The sequence below is a fragment of the Cygnus atratus genome, chromosome 2 (assembly GCF_013377495.2).
Source record: "Cygnus atratus isolate AKBS03 ecotype Queensland, Australia chromosome 2, CAtr_DNAZoo_HiC_assembly, whole genome shotgun sequence".
In the NCBI taxonomy this organism is placed as follows: Eukaryota; Metazoa; Chordata; class Aves; order Anseriformes; family Anatidae; genus Cygnus; species Cygnus atratus.
The window spans coordinates 78896667-78913167 of record NC_066363.1 but is presented as its reverse complement, the minus strand read 5'-3'; the positions used below and the strand labels follow the sequence as shown (position 1 = coordinate 78913167).

The following is a 16501-nucleotide window of genomic DNA, read 5'->3' as shown; positions in this document are numbered from 1 at the left end:
CTTGTCTATCGGGCACTCTACATTGGACAACTTATATAAATAATTAATAGAGGAGAAATTAACTTCTTTGGTACAGGATGGATGGTGGTGTGTTTTTATTTATTAAAAAGCCAGGCCATTATTTTAATTGCCTCTAATTTGCTAATTCTGTGTCCGTAGTTATGGTAGCTGTAGCTGTTTGACACTATTTGGTTTTGTTACTACCGCAAAGCATATTATGCTGTTGCATGGCAAAGAGTCTTAGTTGATGTTAAACTTAGCTGGTGTTAAACAAGCCCTTAGCTTCCCTCCCTGTAAATGTGTGGGAAAAATCAGGGTTAAAATTCACCAGTGCCACAATTTTTAAGAAAAAAAAAATTGGACCCTATAGGAGATGGTTTTCTTTGCTACAGCTTTCCATGCTCAGAGGAGAGCAAGTGGAAGAGAGGACCATTGTGTTTTGGACATGTTTTTATCAGTGGCTAATGGATGGCTTGTGTAAAAGGGTAGTGGATTGGTTGTAGGGCGGTGATTGTTTAGCTTCGAAAGATAAAAATGTTCCTCTGGTGGTATTTACAGTGTGGTGTTCTGGTCTTTGTTTCTAGGCTATTTAGGATGATGAGTTTCTCGAGTAGTTGTCTGCAATCAGAGAGAGGTGGGGGGCTGAAGCAGAAGCTTTACACGAGGATAACCTCTGCATCCTGCTAATGGAGGTGTCAATAACACAGTAGGAGCTGTAGGGCTGCACCTAACTGGTACACATGCTTTTAAGGATTGAGTAATGTATTATGAGTAACGCTGGAGTGTTCCTGAGCCTGTCAGCCTGAAAGTACAGCGAGGTCTCACAAGCACTCTCGTGCCTGTGTTGGAAAGCACCCAATGGCACAGCCTTGAAATGTAAGTTTTAGACAGTGCCCAAGGGGTGTGGTGCTGTAAGCACCTCTCTGCCCTCAGTCATTCACCACATGTGATTGCATGATGTTATTTGTGACAAGGTCGTGCGTAGGGGCTCTAACCTAACTTCAACTTCTTAGAGCAGATGCATAAGTTGGGACCCTAAGGCTCACTCTCAACTTTTGGTTGAGAGAGATACGCATTTTCTGAAGCAGCTTATCCCCTTTCATTACACATGAAAGGAGCCTGGGCTAACTAGCATCCTACGCTAGACATCTCAGTACTGTCTAGAAACAGGTTTGATTAAACTGTTTGTGTAGATGTGCCTCTTGGAACCATTCTGTGAGTCTCTCTGGAGCGGAAAGCACAGCCTGTTCCTGCCCAGAGATGCTCACTGGCTTCAGACTGGGAACTGGGAAGAGATGGCTTTGAGCGTGTGCCCTGTAGGGAGAAGGAGAGGAAGGATGAGTTGCAGCTTTGAAAAGTCTTCTTGACTGAAGAGGGAAGAGCTCTGGGGGGTGTCTTTACTTTAGTGCATGCTGTGTGGGGAGTTTGCATACTGCAGGGGCTCTGTAGTATTGGAACCAGAAGATCCTGATCTGGAGGGGATTTATTTTAATGGTTTTTCTTTCATTCCATTTTTACAGAAAATACTTTTTAAAAATGGCTCTGTCAGAGAAGCTAAGTGCCCATAGTTTATACAGGCAAAAACACTGCTATGCAACATCAAACAGGCTGTGTTCTTTAAACATTTTAAACACTTTTAATTGTAATAATATTGATAGATTTCATCATAATAGGATCCAGGACCAGTGAATGCTGACCCCTTTCCCAGACTGGGGGTACTGACAACAGTGTTACGATGTAGCTGGGGTCATGTAACAGCCTTTCTGTTATTTAATCTGTTGAATACCTTATACCTACTGAATGTTTCAGACTGGGAATACTCATGGACATAGACTTAAAGAGGTTGTTTTGCACAGTGGTAAAGAAGGTGTTTCAATAATAAGGATGTTAGCTTGCTTGTGTATGCACGACTTCAGAAGTTACAGGTAGAACTAGTTTGTTTTGTCATCTACAACAAAAACTAGTCACCTTTGTCTTCTTGGTCTGATAAAATCTTCTGTCTGCATTGTACGCCATATCCACCATGGTCTGTGGCTGGCAGCTACAAGATTTAGAATAGTTTTAGAGACTGTTTGCCAAAAGTGAACCTTAAATATTGCGAATGCACGTGCATGCTTTGATGCTGCTATATTGTAGAAAGTTCTTCACAGGAGCTGTGTTTTCTTCCTGTCTAGGAAGCACTGCAGAAAATCCGGCAGAAGAACACAATGAGACGTGAAGTGACTGTTGAATTGAGTAGCCAGGGATTCTGGAAAACAGGGATACGCTCCGACGTCTGCCAGGTGACTAAACTGCAGAGATGCATGATGTATTGTTTTTCTCAGTTGCTGCCACTTACCTCTTGCAAGGGTTTGCTATGATTCTGTGCTGAAGAACCAGCCACTGGAAATTAATACCTTTGCCTCTGCATGATCTGTTGCTGTAGGGAGCTGTTCTAGCCCCCTCCATGCACACACACACACCCTCCCCAAGAAGCTATTTTATAGGTGTAATTTTCCAGCTCCTTGCAGTAGCTTGCTACTCTTGACTAGCATGAAGTGGGGCAGGGATGGGGATGACAGGACCCAAGAATGGCAAATTTGAGACCTGGAGGTCTCAAATGCAGTAGCCTTGACTTCTATCAACCGTATGTTGAGTCAAGTGTTGAATATCAAGGGCTTTTTCATCAATGGGATTGGTATTAGATATTTTTAGTTTAAGATAACTTTATATTTAGAGATGTTTTTTTCTTACTGTAGCACAAAGTGTTTTTTTACTTGAAAGAAAAAAAACATACATGGATTAAAAAAGGGTGACCCTCAGTAGGAAGATCTTTCAGATAAGTTAATGTTCCAAACGCATGAAACTTTCAAGGTGCAAATCTCTGCTGGATCCTAATCCAAAGCAGGTGGCAGCCACCTACTTTGATTACAAACAAAACGTTTAAATATAATAAAATGCATTTGTCTAACAATGTATTAGCAAAATTCAAGTAAGTGTATCAGCCAAATAAATATACTAGTAGTATAATTGGGTTATTTTTGCTGTTTCAGAGATGTTGATTAAGAATTACAGGCTAAAAAAATTATCAATATTAACGGTATGAAATAAAAACTTAAGGGTGACTTGGGAAAGGTTTAGTTAGAAATCCTGTTGATGTATTGGAACCTTGATAAGGCCAGAGGGGGTATTTGAATGGGAGAAAAATGCTAATAATTAAAATTGCTTTTTTTCCTGTGTAATACACTTATTTTGATTCTACAGTTGCTTCTGAAGTCAAAGAATAGTTGAACAGTATCCTCTCACGTAGCAGAGGAAATTTATAGCCCCTTTCTATTTTTTGTTGTAAACTGTATCTGTTACAAGTTAAGGAAACAGTATAAACTCCTAATTTAGGAGTCTTGAAAGTTTTTTGTTATTCATAATAACTTTTAAGATTCAACTTTTAATGTATCATTGGATATTTTTTGTTCTCATTTGCTATTGAAGGATAACAAATCACCCAAGAGTGATGGGAATAAAACTGCACATCTGCAGCCAGAACATCTAAACCAGGCAGTTCTACAATGAAAGTCCTTTGATTTTTTTTTTCTTTGAGAGGTCAAGAGTAGGCAGACTGTAAATCTGTAAAAATGAAAGACTGCTATTTTTGCTGCATGTTTTTTTCTAAAAAAGATTAAACCTAAATACATGTAAATCAACTCTGTAGGTAGACTTAAAGTGCAGTGATTTAAAAATACTGATTTTCCTTAGTTTTTAAAAGGATTGTAGATTAGAAGATTGAAGCTTAAGTCATTCTAACAGTTTAAAGTTGCTCCAAGTTCAACATAGCTGTTGTAATACTCATCTTCGTGACTTCCAGAATGAACTTCATAGAGGGAGGGAGGAATAAAGGCAAGTGAAATATTCTGAAAATGTGTAATGGCTGTCTTCTGCCAGGCTTATTTAAAATTGTTCAGTAGGTGAAATGCACTTCTTGGTCACTGAGATGGGCAGCACTTACTCTGCAGACTGGGTCCCACCAAGAAGATACCCACCCATCGTTGCCTGTACTGCTGCTGGCATGCCCTCAACAGCTGCATTAGGTGTTTAGGGTGAGGAGAGAAGCGATGCATTTCAAAATACATCAGTTTGTCTGACTCTTCTTGGTAGCTTCAGGCCAGAGTTGCACTGGCAGATTGGCTCCTGCCAAGCTGGGGGACGGCCCTGGGGACATCTGGGAGAGTCTTCTGCCTTGCAATGCCTGCTGCAGCAAGAAAAGAATAGGCAACAAAGGCTAGAATCATATACATAAAAGTTACTAGTATGTTTATAACCAGCTTCAAGTACCAAGGTTATGGGCTAACTCCTATAGCCATACAATTTAAAGAGAATTTTTAATCACTAGCCATTCTTGAGCCTAATACAGTTTTAAAGCCTACATTTCAGTTTCTTATAGAGATAAATAAAACATCAGAAACATCAAATAGCTATAATCCATCATGACACACATTAATTGAATCAATCAAGTATTTAGTGCTATGAAAGCAGCAGTTTGTCAATATAACTACAAGAGTCAAATTAAAGACCTTCTACGTGCCTCCCAGGGAGATGCCAATTCCTCGTTCACTGCAGAACAGCTGATACAACCTGAAGCTTCATATTCCAGTCTCAAACTTTGGACCATATGTATTGGTTGCTCAGTGTAAACAGTATCAAACCTTGCTTTGCTGTCTGGCAGCCTGCGCAGGGGAACATACAGGCAGGGAAGCAGTTGTCCTGTGAAGCAACGTTTTTACTTACTGTAACTAATTCCTTCCATGAAGCACAAATGTGAGTTTATGTGGAGATAAGAGGTGTGTTCCCTCAGCTTTTATATTACCCGAAAACTCTAAATGAGTGACGTGAACAAAATAAAGTTTCACTTGGACGTATTTGTTTTGCTTGCTGTGGTTTTGCATTTTTCTGCTATTCAGAGATCCAGAGAGCCTCTTTCATGCTGTTAACCACTTGCTTCCATTGCTACCTTTGTTACGTGTTTGGTTCCAGCAGTTTCTTAGTTGAACAGAAACCTTTGCCGTATTGTAACTTTCACAAGTTTTCTTCTGCTGTTCTTTCTTTAATGGCATGCAGAAATCCATGACATCACTTACTCCATAAATTATACATCATCTGATTTGTATGCTTGCTTTTTTGCATCTCTCCATACTATACATTAATCATCTGCAATCATAATATATTCCTCTTTATGAAATTAATATGGATAGTCCTCATATTTTTAATTCCCTTAAAACATGTTATTCTTTTGAATATATTCATGAAATGCAACTCATAGGAATCAACTGAAATTTGACATCAGTGTCACAAAAGCAGTCGCATAAATTCTTGTAGCGCTCTCACTTTTCACTCCAATGCAAGGGTTTTGATATTGATAATCATCATACTACTGTACTGGTAAATGGTATCATTCCCATCCAGATCATCCACAATCAGTAACACTAAGTGGAATTAGTTTTAAAACTCTGAAAGAGGGAACTGTTGTTGTTGCAACATAAGTTTAATTTTTATTTAAATTTCCCCCAACAGAAAAGTTTCTGTCCTAGATGGTAAAACAGCAACCTTTCCAATATTTTTAGCACATAATCCCAGAAATCGCCAGGTTGTACCACTTCAAAAAGCCCTTAACTTCAGTTCCTTTGAAGAAGAATTAATGTAGTAATAACTGTGCTTGAAAATTACTTTTCTTTGTTAAAAGAAGCTTAAAGTGGTTTACATGTTCTCTAATGTTATATGGGGCCGAGGGAGGTGGTCGGTCCTTCTCTGGTACTAACCTGAAACTGCAGGGTACTGAAGCATCTAGCATTGTGTTCAGTCACGGGTTCTTGAAAATTTGACCCTGCTGGTGACTAGATGTTTTTCCTCATTCAAAATACTTCAGTAAAACTTATTATGCAATTATTCTGTTTATGTTGGCAGGGGAATGTTCTCACTGTGATTATGCAGGTGGACAAATCCAACTTAACTAAGTGTTCTGGTGATGGGGATTGGGAAACCATTATTTTCTTATTTTTCTCACTTAAACCAAGACAATGGATGTTGTGACAAATGGGATGTTTGTATTTATAGCTTAGTCAACACTGTATTCTGTGCAGTGAAGATGAATGTTTTTCCTTATTGTTTTTTAGCACGCAATGATGCTTCCTGTTCTCACCCACCATATTCGCTACCATCAGTGTCTGATGCATTTGGACAAATTGATAGGCTACACTTTTCGAGATAGGTGCTTGCTGCAGGTAGGTTATACAAAAATAAATTACTTGCCATTTTGTCTTCCTAAAATTTAGTTTATCCGTAATCCTCTCTTCTATATGTAATCATGAAAATGAGCTGCTTTGCCATACCTTCATCATTTGCACTGAAAATCTTTCAAAAGTTTTAGTTATTCCAACAGGTTTTTAAATTAACACATCTATTGTGAATGTAGACATCCACCTGCCTTTGCTCAGTGGTAAACCTGGATGTGCTTGTAATGTGTAGAAGAAAAAGAATAGTCTTACTGAAAAGACTTGATGGTACCGTACTCGTTATTTTACTTATTTGTGATGGATAGTGGTTTACTGCAGATGAGTCGGTGCCTTGCTTTTTCCTTTTATAGCCTGTTATTCCAAAGAAGAGTAACTTAAATGCAAAATGAAAAGGCAACACTTATAGCTAGTGCAAGGAATTTGCAAACTTCTGTTCAGCTCTTGATTTCTAGAAGTATGTAATGAAATGTTGCATTTACAAACAAAGGCAGGGACTTGGGGGGGGGTTGGTATTTGTTTTAAATACATCCTTGTTGCTTGACCAGCCATTTATGTAAGTGTGTGTGTGGCAACTGGTCAGCTCCAGAAGATCCAGAAGACTGACTTTTGGCATGGTGGTCCCTTTCCCCATATGTTTCTTCTGAAGTTGCTGAAGGAAAATGGGCTTCTGTTCAAGATCTCTCCCTAAAATACCCAGTCTCCCTCCACTGACTGTGGTAGGGGCTGAAAAACAATTAATTTTCCCAAAGTTCAGAAAATGCAGTTTCTATACATGGATGTAGACCTTAAACTTCCTGAAGAATTTTAAGTCAAGGCTTGCTGAGATTTTTTTTCATAGTTTCTCTGCTTTCTTAAAGGTGCTTTGTAGGGCTAGTCCTACTGAAAGTTGCATTAAACATTGGGGATCTTGTAGGTTTTTCTTGTAGATTTTGTTTGCAGGCTGCCTTGGTTTTAATATGAAAGATAAAAACGCAGTGACAAATCTGAAATGTTGAGACGAAAGACACAAACTAAAAAACACATCACAGCTGAAAAGGGGAGAACACATAAAATGAAGTATGTTGACATCGGTCAAATTAATGTTTAGTTATAATAAATGTTACAACTCTTTACTGCTGATCCCTGTGCGTATTTATTTAAAACACAATAACTTGTTCCAGGAAAGACTTGTTAAAAAATTTATATAGCACCTTTAACATTTGTGCATAGAAAATAACAGATGTATAGTTTTGCATTGATTTTCACATGTTCTGTCATATTGTGTTGTTTTTAAAGCACAGACTGGGTAAGAAAGAATATGCTAGCTTAACAGTTCAGGCAAGGTAGTGTTTCATCCAGTACAGATGGAGCAGAAGTTGAAAATATGCAATTATGACAATCTTACTAACATTAATGAGGAACTAAAAAGGACTTGGAGAAAATTCTTACTGTTGATTGACTATCATTTTATTCCCAGCAACTGAAAATTCTCTAAATCTTGTTTTTGGAAAGCTGTAGCCAGTGTTTGAATGAAGTGTGCATAGGGCTACTGGAATGTCTTTGCTTATAGCCTGCAGCAACATTCCTGCAAGTGTTTCAGAAACAACTTTCTGCAACTTGAATTTGCTAGTGTATCTCTTATGTAAGGGGTATATGAATGTATACATCTATGCATGCATAATATACATTTTCTTTGCATATACACACCCAACAATGAGTTTGCAGAGAGTCGTAAAAGCAAGTTAGAGTACCTTTACCTGCTGCCATTTTTGCAATCTTGGTATCAGCAGCAGAGGAAGCTTGTGATGATGCTAGATGGTAGAAACTTAAAACAGAAGACCAATTCTGCCATTGATCTTAACTTTCAGTTGAAGAGTGGCACTCTATAGTCCTGAGAGTCCTGCTTTGAATAACTGTGCCAGGGATAATGTACTTGTTCGTTTTTTTTACTTGAAAGTAGGAAAGCTTTACTGATATTTAAATACTCTTAGTCAAATATGTGAATAGTTGAGATACTCTTTACTGTTCCTGTTTTTAATATGAACATTTGTCCTGCAATGTTAGAATGAGTATATTTTTGAATAAGCAAACGTAGTTGTATTTAAAACAAGTCAGCATAGCTGGTAAGCAAAACTGTTAGGGCAAATTGACAGTTCATGCTTTTACCTTCAAAGGTAATTTTTCTTAAAAAAAAAAAAAAAAAAAAAAGCTGAAAGTTAATTAGGTAAAGTGATGATTGGGCATAAGTGTTGCTTCTTTCTGACATCTGAAATCGTGCATCCTATGTTTAAATTGCTGGAACCAAGCTACTAATTGACAACATCACTTTGTAGCTTTTTTTCAAACTAAAAAAAAATAATTATTAGCTACCAATCTAGTATTTTTTATTGCATTTGAAAAAATAAACCTAAGACTTCATTTTCTTGCGTGTGCTATAATACAGCTTGCCATGACTCATCCAAGCCATCACTTAAACTTTGGAATGAATCCGGACCATGCCAGAAATTCCTTATCCAACTGTGGAATTCGACAGCCAAAGTATGGAGACAGAAAGGTTCACCATATGCATATGAGAAAAAAGGGTATGTAGTTACACTGCTACCATTTTCTCTCACCTCCCTCTTAATCAGTAAGAAAAAATTTTGTCTGTTACTATTTCATTGTCCATTGCTCTTCTGAGATCACTTTAGTGGAGGATTTCAATGGTTATACATACAATCAAATCAGTGAGATCTTTCTAAACAACTGGATTTTAGAAATTAGTCAACAACTGAGTTGATGAGAAAAAGCAAGATAAATGAGGTAGTGTATTTTCTTTGGTTTTTGTAAAGTATTTTTTTTCTTAATTTGCTATTCAACATCGTTAAGTATACTGGAGGATATTTTGTAAAGGTATCTTATTAAAATGAAAATGTGTCTGCTCTAAAATACACCTTACCCCTTAAATATATTCAGATGTAGAGAACTAATTTTTTATTTTTATGTAACGTTCAGAATGTCTTTCATGCAGAGGTAGTGTGTCTATCTGGCTTTCTGAACACAAACGTACAAAAGCTGCTTGTAATGGGACAGTGGTCAGTTAGAAAACATCTGTAAGGATTATACTTGCTGTAAGTGAGCTCTAAATAACAGCAAGATTTTGCATATAGCAATCACAAAGTACCATTTTGAGTAATTATTTTATCTATTTAAATTGAATTAGCAATTGTTTAATAGTACTTATTGTATAATATGTAATATTGTTTATATTTCTAGGGATAAACACCTTGATAAATATTATGTCCCGTTTGGGACAGGATGATCCAGCTCCTTCCAGGTAACAAAAATAATTGCTTTTAGATTTGTACAGCATGTTAGTTATGATCTAGTTGCAAGGAGAGAAACTGTTGCAGGAGTTACTTCAACCAACTTACTGGTAGCAGCAGTTTTGCCAAATAGTTGAAATGGAGAGTCATGTGGAATTGACTTATCTTCTGGGGATGCGCTGAACTTTGTTTTTCAGTGACATAGTAAATGTTTGCCTGCAGAGAAATCCTAAGGAAGGTTTTAAAAGCTAATTCTATAATTTCTGCTTATCCTTGAAATGAGGGCTAAAGTGCTACCTTTTGCTTTCTGCACAATGAAAAATAAGTTCTTTTACTGTTATCATTGCTGTAAATTGGATTCTCTATCACCTTTCCTTATAGCAGTACTTTTCCTGGCATGGCACCTTGTTAACACAAGTATGATCTCAGATATGGGCTTTGCTGGTGTACTGGTCCAGTTTAAAGAGAGACGCATAAACAGCTGAGGACAAAAAGCTGAATCATTACAGTTGTAGTGTAATAGTTTAAATAACTGCTAAGAATTCCGTGCAAATAAATGTTTGAGCTTAATAGCTACAGACACCAGATGTAGCCAAACTGAATAAACAAAGCTGATAGGGATAATGCAAGAAACGGTTACATGTGAAGTCTCCTTACCGCCTGAACTAGAGGATGAGGTGTACTGGTTAACTGGTGATTATGACTGGGCCTTTTGAGAGCCATCACTCTGGAGGAAAATAGGGAGCAGAAGTAGATGAATTCTGAATAAATGATTGTTGTAGTGTTCCCCGAATGCTGTTTCAGCTAGACTGTGCCCTTTTCTTTGAGAGTCAATCTCAAGATTATTTCAGCCTTCGTAAAACAATGTGAGATAAGGCTAAATTGCATTTGCATTAAATAATCCACAAAATAAAATCCTGACTTTGAAAGACCTGTATTTTCTGCTATGTCACTACACAGTGGAGTTTCTGTATTCATCACTTCATTGTTCTACACAGCATAGGTACTTGAATTCTTTCAGCCCATAACAAAGGTCTGCTATTTCAGAAGTCAGACAAACTACATAATTGTAGAGGGAATGCAAATTATCATAAAAGCTGTCAAACACTTGAAAGATCTTTTGGATACAAAACCATCCTGTGGCTATGGCCTTAATTCTGTTACATTCACATGTGAAGTCAAAATAGTACTAATTACATGCTTAGAGGTGTAGAGCAGAAATTTGTATATATTTGAAGACAAACTCACGTTCCTTTGCGATCGCTGTGTCCTGTTAGTCCTTTGTTTTATAAGCAGGCAGAGAGTTCAGGGGGAAATGAAACTTTATGCAAAACAAAGGGAAACTGGGAGCAATCACAAGAAATCACTGAATATAAAGCGTGTAGAACTTTACAGTATCTTGGAATGTATCTTGCTCAGCAATTCTTTGTTTTGAGCTCAAATGAAATTACAGAAAACAGGACAGGGTGCATGTCTGTATGGTGTTTAAAGGTGCCATGAAAAATGAAGGTACTTGTTCCATTGTAGCTCTGCCATACCAACAAGTCTTGCAGAATCACCACACCCTGCAGGAGTTGGTGTTAATTATGTACATTTCCCTAGTTGCCCAGAAAAGGCAGAAGATGGTCATTTGTTTCAACCACCTGATGCTCTATGATGGACAAAGAAACCCATTCTCAGTAGGGCTTTACACAGTGCCAGTCAACAACAGTTTCCTCTCTGCATTTATTGTGCTCTGACAATAGCTCAGAATGAAACATACAGAAATTTCAAAGACTGTCACTCATGAGTTTCAAGATTTATGTAGTTACTCTGTTTTTGTACCCTCATACTCCAGAGAGGGTGGGGGAGGCCGCAGGAATGGCTATTCATGTCTGATTAGCAAGCAACTCAAACTTTTTCCAAATGTACTGTGTAAGTTACAAGCACGAATTATTTAATAGTGAACCTTAAATTGCCTTTTTCAGGATTAACCACAACGAGCGTTTAGAATTTCTGGGAGATGCTGTGGTGGAATTCTTAACAAGGTAAACGGGGAATTCTTTAGTAGCCCTCATTGTTGTATGTTATTCTCATACCATTTGGCTTATGAAGCTTTGCCGTGTATGTTCACCACCTGTGTTTGCAGTCCTGCCCCTGATATTTCAAGCTGCACATCTGCATGTGCCTCCTGAAAATTCTTCTCATGCTACAGATGAGAAACTAGAGTTTGTTTTACAGAATGTGATTTAAAGTTGATTGGGGTTTTTAGAAATTAATATTTCAGCTACAGTCAAATTGAACTTTGTATCCATTTGTTACAGGAAAGATTTTTATTAGCATGCCATTTTGTTTCCATAGGTTCTTTTTCTTTAGCTGCGAGTGAAAAACACTAATTGGTAATATTGAATGTGTTGCAGCTCTTAATTTCCAGTAATGAGGGCTATATCTTGCATAATGTCTGTATATAAATAAAATTGTTGAGGACAAATCTAAATTATTTAGAACTAAAAGCAAAAAATCGTGCTTCATCAGAACAGCTCCAGTTTTGGTCCATTTCAAGTACTATGAAATTAGTGAACACAAAGATATTATAAAAGTTACCTTCACTGGGTTCTCTTAGTGGGTTCTGCTGGCAGCCAATTTCTATGAAACAAGGATTATCCATTTTCACTGCTTTGTTTTACCACTGTTAATAGGAGAATAGTCTTGTGTAAAGAAAAACTTTACAGTAAGTTTGATACAAATAACAAAATTGCCCCTATCTCCATTCACTGCTAGCTTCTACTACCCATTAGCTACTCAGTATTAAAAGCTATTAGTCTGTAAAGGTCTCCACTGCCCTTAAAACCCATGGCCTTTTCTCCTATAGAACAATACTTGCTGATAAGATGGAAGACTTGCTGAATAAATTGTCTTGCATTTTTCATTGTCATTGTTCATCAACCATTGCTTGACTTTCTGAGCTAACTTTTGTCTCAATTAAGAAAAAAACTGTGCTATGTTTCTGTTCAATAAAGCAAGTAAACACCTATTTAAATCTGAAGCTTTTTTCCCAACTCAACTTCAGGCTTCTGCTTTTGTGAATTATGATCCTTGATAAGATTGCCTCTAAGTTGTATAGCAACTCTTGTTCTTAAATCCTGTATCCACCTGCAGTTTTTTTTTCTCTTTGTTAGTGGATTAATAAGTTATTTTAATAATTAGTGCTCTCTTCCCAATGTAATCCAGTTGTGGGGTTCTGAAAACCCTCTTCAACTTTTCTTGATGTGGGTTAGATAGCCATATAGAGGTAGTCAGTATCATTTATCCTTTACTCAGATCTTGGTTGTATTGTTGAATTCTTGTTTTTTAATGAAGTACATTACTTTCATGGTGATAAATATCATTAACGGCAGTTGAACGCCTGTGACTTTAACTCATTTTCTCTCTGTTTGTGGTATTAATGACTTCATGCATTTGATAAATACAGACTGTTGATTCCTGTTCTTTGGCTCTGTTAGCATCTGTTTGGTAATGTTGTTTTTAAACAGACTATTTTTATTGGCATTTAAGAGCAATTATTTGCTAAAGTACTGTAAAAAAATCAAAAAATTAAAAAAACAAAATTAATCCCAAGTGGTGGTCCAGGCTGAATAATATCATCGTAAAGCACTGTGGTGTACCTGTGGCACGGAGTTCAAGCCAGATGGTTCTCCCCTGCTTTTATTGCTCAGCATCCTCCAGGTAATACCTTTGCTGCTGGTAGATGCCTTCAGATGAGGTAACTGCCTGTCACTGCAGGGGTTTAGAAATTATGTGCTGCCCAGTAAAGAAGCAGCACTCATTCTCCCCTGCTTCCCATGCTACCCAGTCAATATTATCGAGAATTGTTTTAATCTTTGATTGCTTCTTCACCTTCAAGCTGATCTTTCACTTTCGAAAGGGACCTGTGTTACCAGCTAGGATCTGATGGGAAGGCAGTGTTCCATAGAGGTGTACACAGTTCATCTTTAGCCAAATGCTGACAGCATCTGATTTAATTTTGTTTTTCCAGTGTCCACTTGTACTACCTGTTTCCCACTCTGGAGGAAGGAGGACTAGCTACATACCGCACCGCCATTGTTCAGAACCAGCATCTGGCCATGCTGGCTAAGGTATACTCCTATGCTTTCTGTGTCTGTATCTGAAACCCATATGTGAGACTATTAGTGCATGAGTTGCTTCTTGAGGGATCTGTCTGCTTCAAACATCAGCCTTTATCATGTTTTGAGCACAGAATTTAGGGTACAGGAGGTTTTTTTAATTTGTAAGTAATTTTAGAGATGAAGTAGGACTTGGTGTTACCCCCAGAGCAGGTTTTTAAGAGGAATAGTTGGGTCATTTTTGCCAGCAGAAGATTAGGTTTTTAGGATGCTTATGTTGAAGGTGCCTCTATATTTAACTTTAAATAACATAGATGTTGAGATAGATAGTAGAAGGGGGGAGGGGGGGAATAAAATTGGTTGACTTTAAAGGGACTCTCTGGTGGAGCATTAAGGTAGAAGATGGCAGCAGGCAGTAGAGACAGTGGAGGGGTGGTGGTAGGGGAGTTTGTTTCATCCACTCCCTCACCTAGGCAGTTACCTTCAAACTTGCTGTGAACTGTGAAAGAGCAAAATGTTAAAAAGTCTTTCGGAGAAAAGTAGCATTCATAGTGGGAAAAATTGAGATGCCTCTGATTTTTATTTTATTTAATTCCGTGAATGACAGGAGCTTTTTGTATTCCTACGTGATACTGGAGGTGGGAATATGGTATACAAAGCTCATTAAGTCTATGTTCATAGATAATTTGGTATTCCCTTATTCAGATTTGATTGTTAACATATTTTTAAAAAAAAAACAGTCTGAGACTTGCTGGTATAATGTATTAGGCCATGCACGTGCGCACACATCTCCCACCACCACCCCACTGTGTATTGCTGATGGTTTTCAAGTCTCTCTTAATCTTGTCTGTTCATACTCATGCAATAATTTAAACAATCATATACAGTCTTGAGATTTTCGCAAAAACTGCATGATTTCTAACATGCCTTTTTGCTGAATCCTCTGGAGAAGTGTAAGGTAGGGAATGAACAAAATCATTTTCCTCCAAAGCTTTCTTTAATGATTTAGATAGGCATGAATTGATTGAAAAACATTTCAACAGGGGCTTCATTTTTAAATACGATATTGAACTGTCTGACACTGAATTTACTTTATTTTTTTTAAGTCTGAATCAAGTAAGTTTATATATTCTTCCAGATCTTTTCACTATACTTACTGTTCTAAATGGACTATCTTTGAAAATTTATTGCAACGTTTTTTTTTAAACTCTATTAGATAGAACCGTAAGTATTAGATATCTATATATTTCTGATTTCCTAACTTACCCTTTTTTCCTCTTGTATATGACCATCCTGGTTTCATGCCCCTTAATTAACCCCATGCAGTGCCATGTTGCACTCAGTTTACTTTCTCAATAAATTTCTCAATTCCTTAAGTTCTCTTGGGCATGTGGAATGTTGTTTTAATTGAGGATCAAAGGATAAATTTCTGTAGCTTGTAAGAAACATTGTAGCAGAAATTTTAAAAGCAATCTGAGCCATGTCTTGATCAGAACTGAGATGTAAAGCATATGCAAAATATACTGAATGCAAGCTCTGAAAATGAAGCTAAGACATTGGAGAAAAGAGTTAATGCAAACAAATGAAAAAATCTAAACTTTAAATTTGTTATAAAACAATATTCCACTTTGATGTTAACTAATGAGTGCTCCCTGCACTGAATAAAGTGGTAAGTGGTATTTTCCATTGTTCTGGAGCTGTGAATAGGTTCTCTCCCATTGGAAATGGAAGACTCCTTTTTTCAAATTGAGTTGTCTAAGCCTCACATCTCAAATACCTTAGTTTCTCTACTTTTACCTCTTAAATATGCTCTGGGAAGATGAAGTTGAAAGTTAATGAGAAATTGGTCAGTAGCAACTTACGCCCATTTGGGAAGAACCTATTCTCATACAAATTTTGCAAGATGTGCAAATCTCTTCCTTAAAAATCTCAATAAAGGTTTTGTGTCAAAAAGATGAATACAGAAAGAGAACCTAGTAGCTCTTGCCTGCATTTCTATAGCAGAATTATCATACATTATATGATGCACCTGACTCACTACCTTAGGTTCTGACTGGCAAGCAGAAATATGGCTTAGGAAAAATGAATGTTAATGATTTACAGTTGAAAGGAAAAAGAAAGCTAGGTGGCACTGTGGATTAAAATATCAGTTCTGCTTTCAGTGCCCAGAGGGTTTTGGTATTGCCACCTGTTGAAACTCATAAAGGAAAAGTCAGATGTTTACTGGATTGTGTCTGTCAGAGTTCCTGTAACTCACTGTCTTGCTTTGTTCTCTTCTCGTAGGAGTAATCTTTTTCTTCAGCGTTAACTCCCCTCCCTTTGATTGCTGCTTCAGCATTTCTGTAGGCAAAGCACATGAGGGCAAACTACCAGCAAGAAACACGGCACACTGTAACATCCATCTGGTAGCAGGCTATTTTTCTGTCACACCCTCAGCCCTCCTCTTGAATTCCTTCCTAAATTTAACTAGTAATGTGTTTTGATCTGGCTTCCCTTGAATCTTTGGTTTGATAATTCCTGGCTTTCCCATGGTATTACGCTGTAGCTGCTTGCCACTAGAAAACAAGTGTTCTAATTTTAAACTTAAAGCCTACATCTGTACTGAAACTATGGAGAACAGCTTTAATGTTCCTTCAAATGCAGTTTCTGCATCACAGTAGTGTAATTGAGCTCTAGTGACTAGAACTCGTACTCTTGTACTTCTATAACCATGGCTTTATACTCTTTTCACGTTCTACAGAAGCTGGAACTAGATCGATTCATGCTTTATGCTCATGGTCCAGACCTTTGCAGGGAATCGGATCTCCGCCATGCCATGGCCAACTGCTTTGAAGCCCTGATAGGTAAACTA

At 37.4% G+C, this 16501-nt stretch overlaps 1 protein-coding gene across 2 annotated transcripts in view; it reads left to right on the top strand.

Moving 5' to 3' along the window:
• Positions 1 to 16501, top strand: part of DROSHA (drosha ribonuclease III) — a 69247-nt gene that overhangs the window by 31978 nt on the left and 20768 nt on the right. For both annotated transcript variants that reach the window (XM_035567234.2, XM_035567233.2), the window contains 7 exons: positions 2175 to 2282; positions 6144 to 6251; positions 8686 to 8824; positions 9498 to 9558; positions 11515 to 11574; positions 13563 to 13662; positions 16391 to 16493. In XM_035567234.2, the coding sequence (XP_035423127.1) occupies positions 2175 to 2282; positions 6144 to 6251; positions 8686 to 8824; positions 9498 to 9558; positions 11515 to 11574; positions 13563 to 13662; positions 16391 to 16493 (679 nt within the window). The remainder of the gene's footprint in view (positions 1 to 2174; positions 2283 to 6143; positions 6252 to 8685; positions 8825 to 9497; positions 9559 to 11514; positions 11575 to 13562; positions 13663 to 16390; positions 16494 to 16501) is intronic.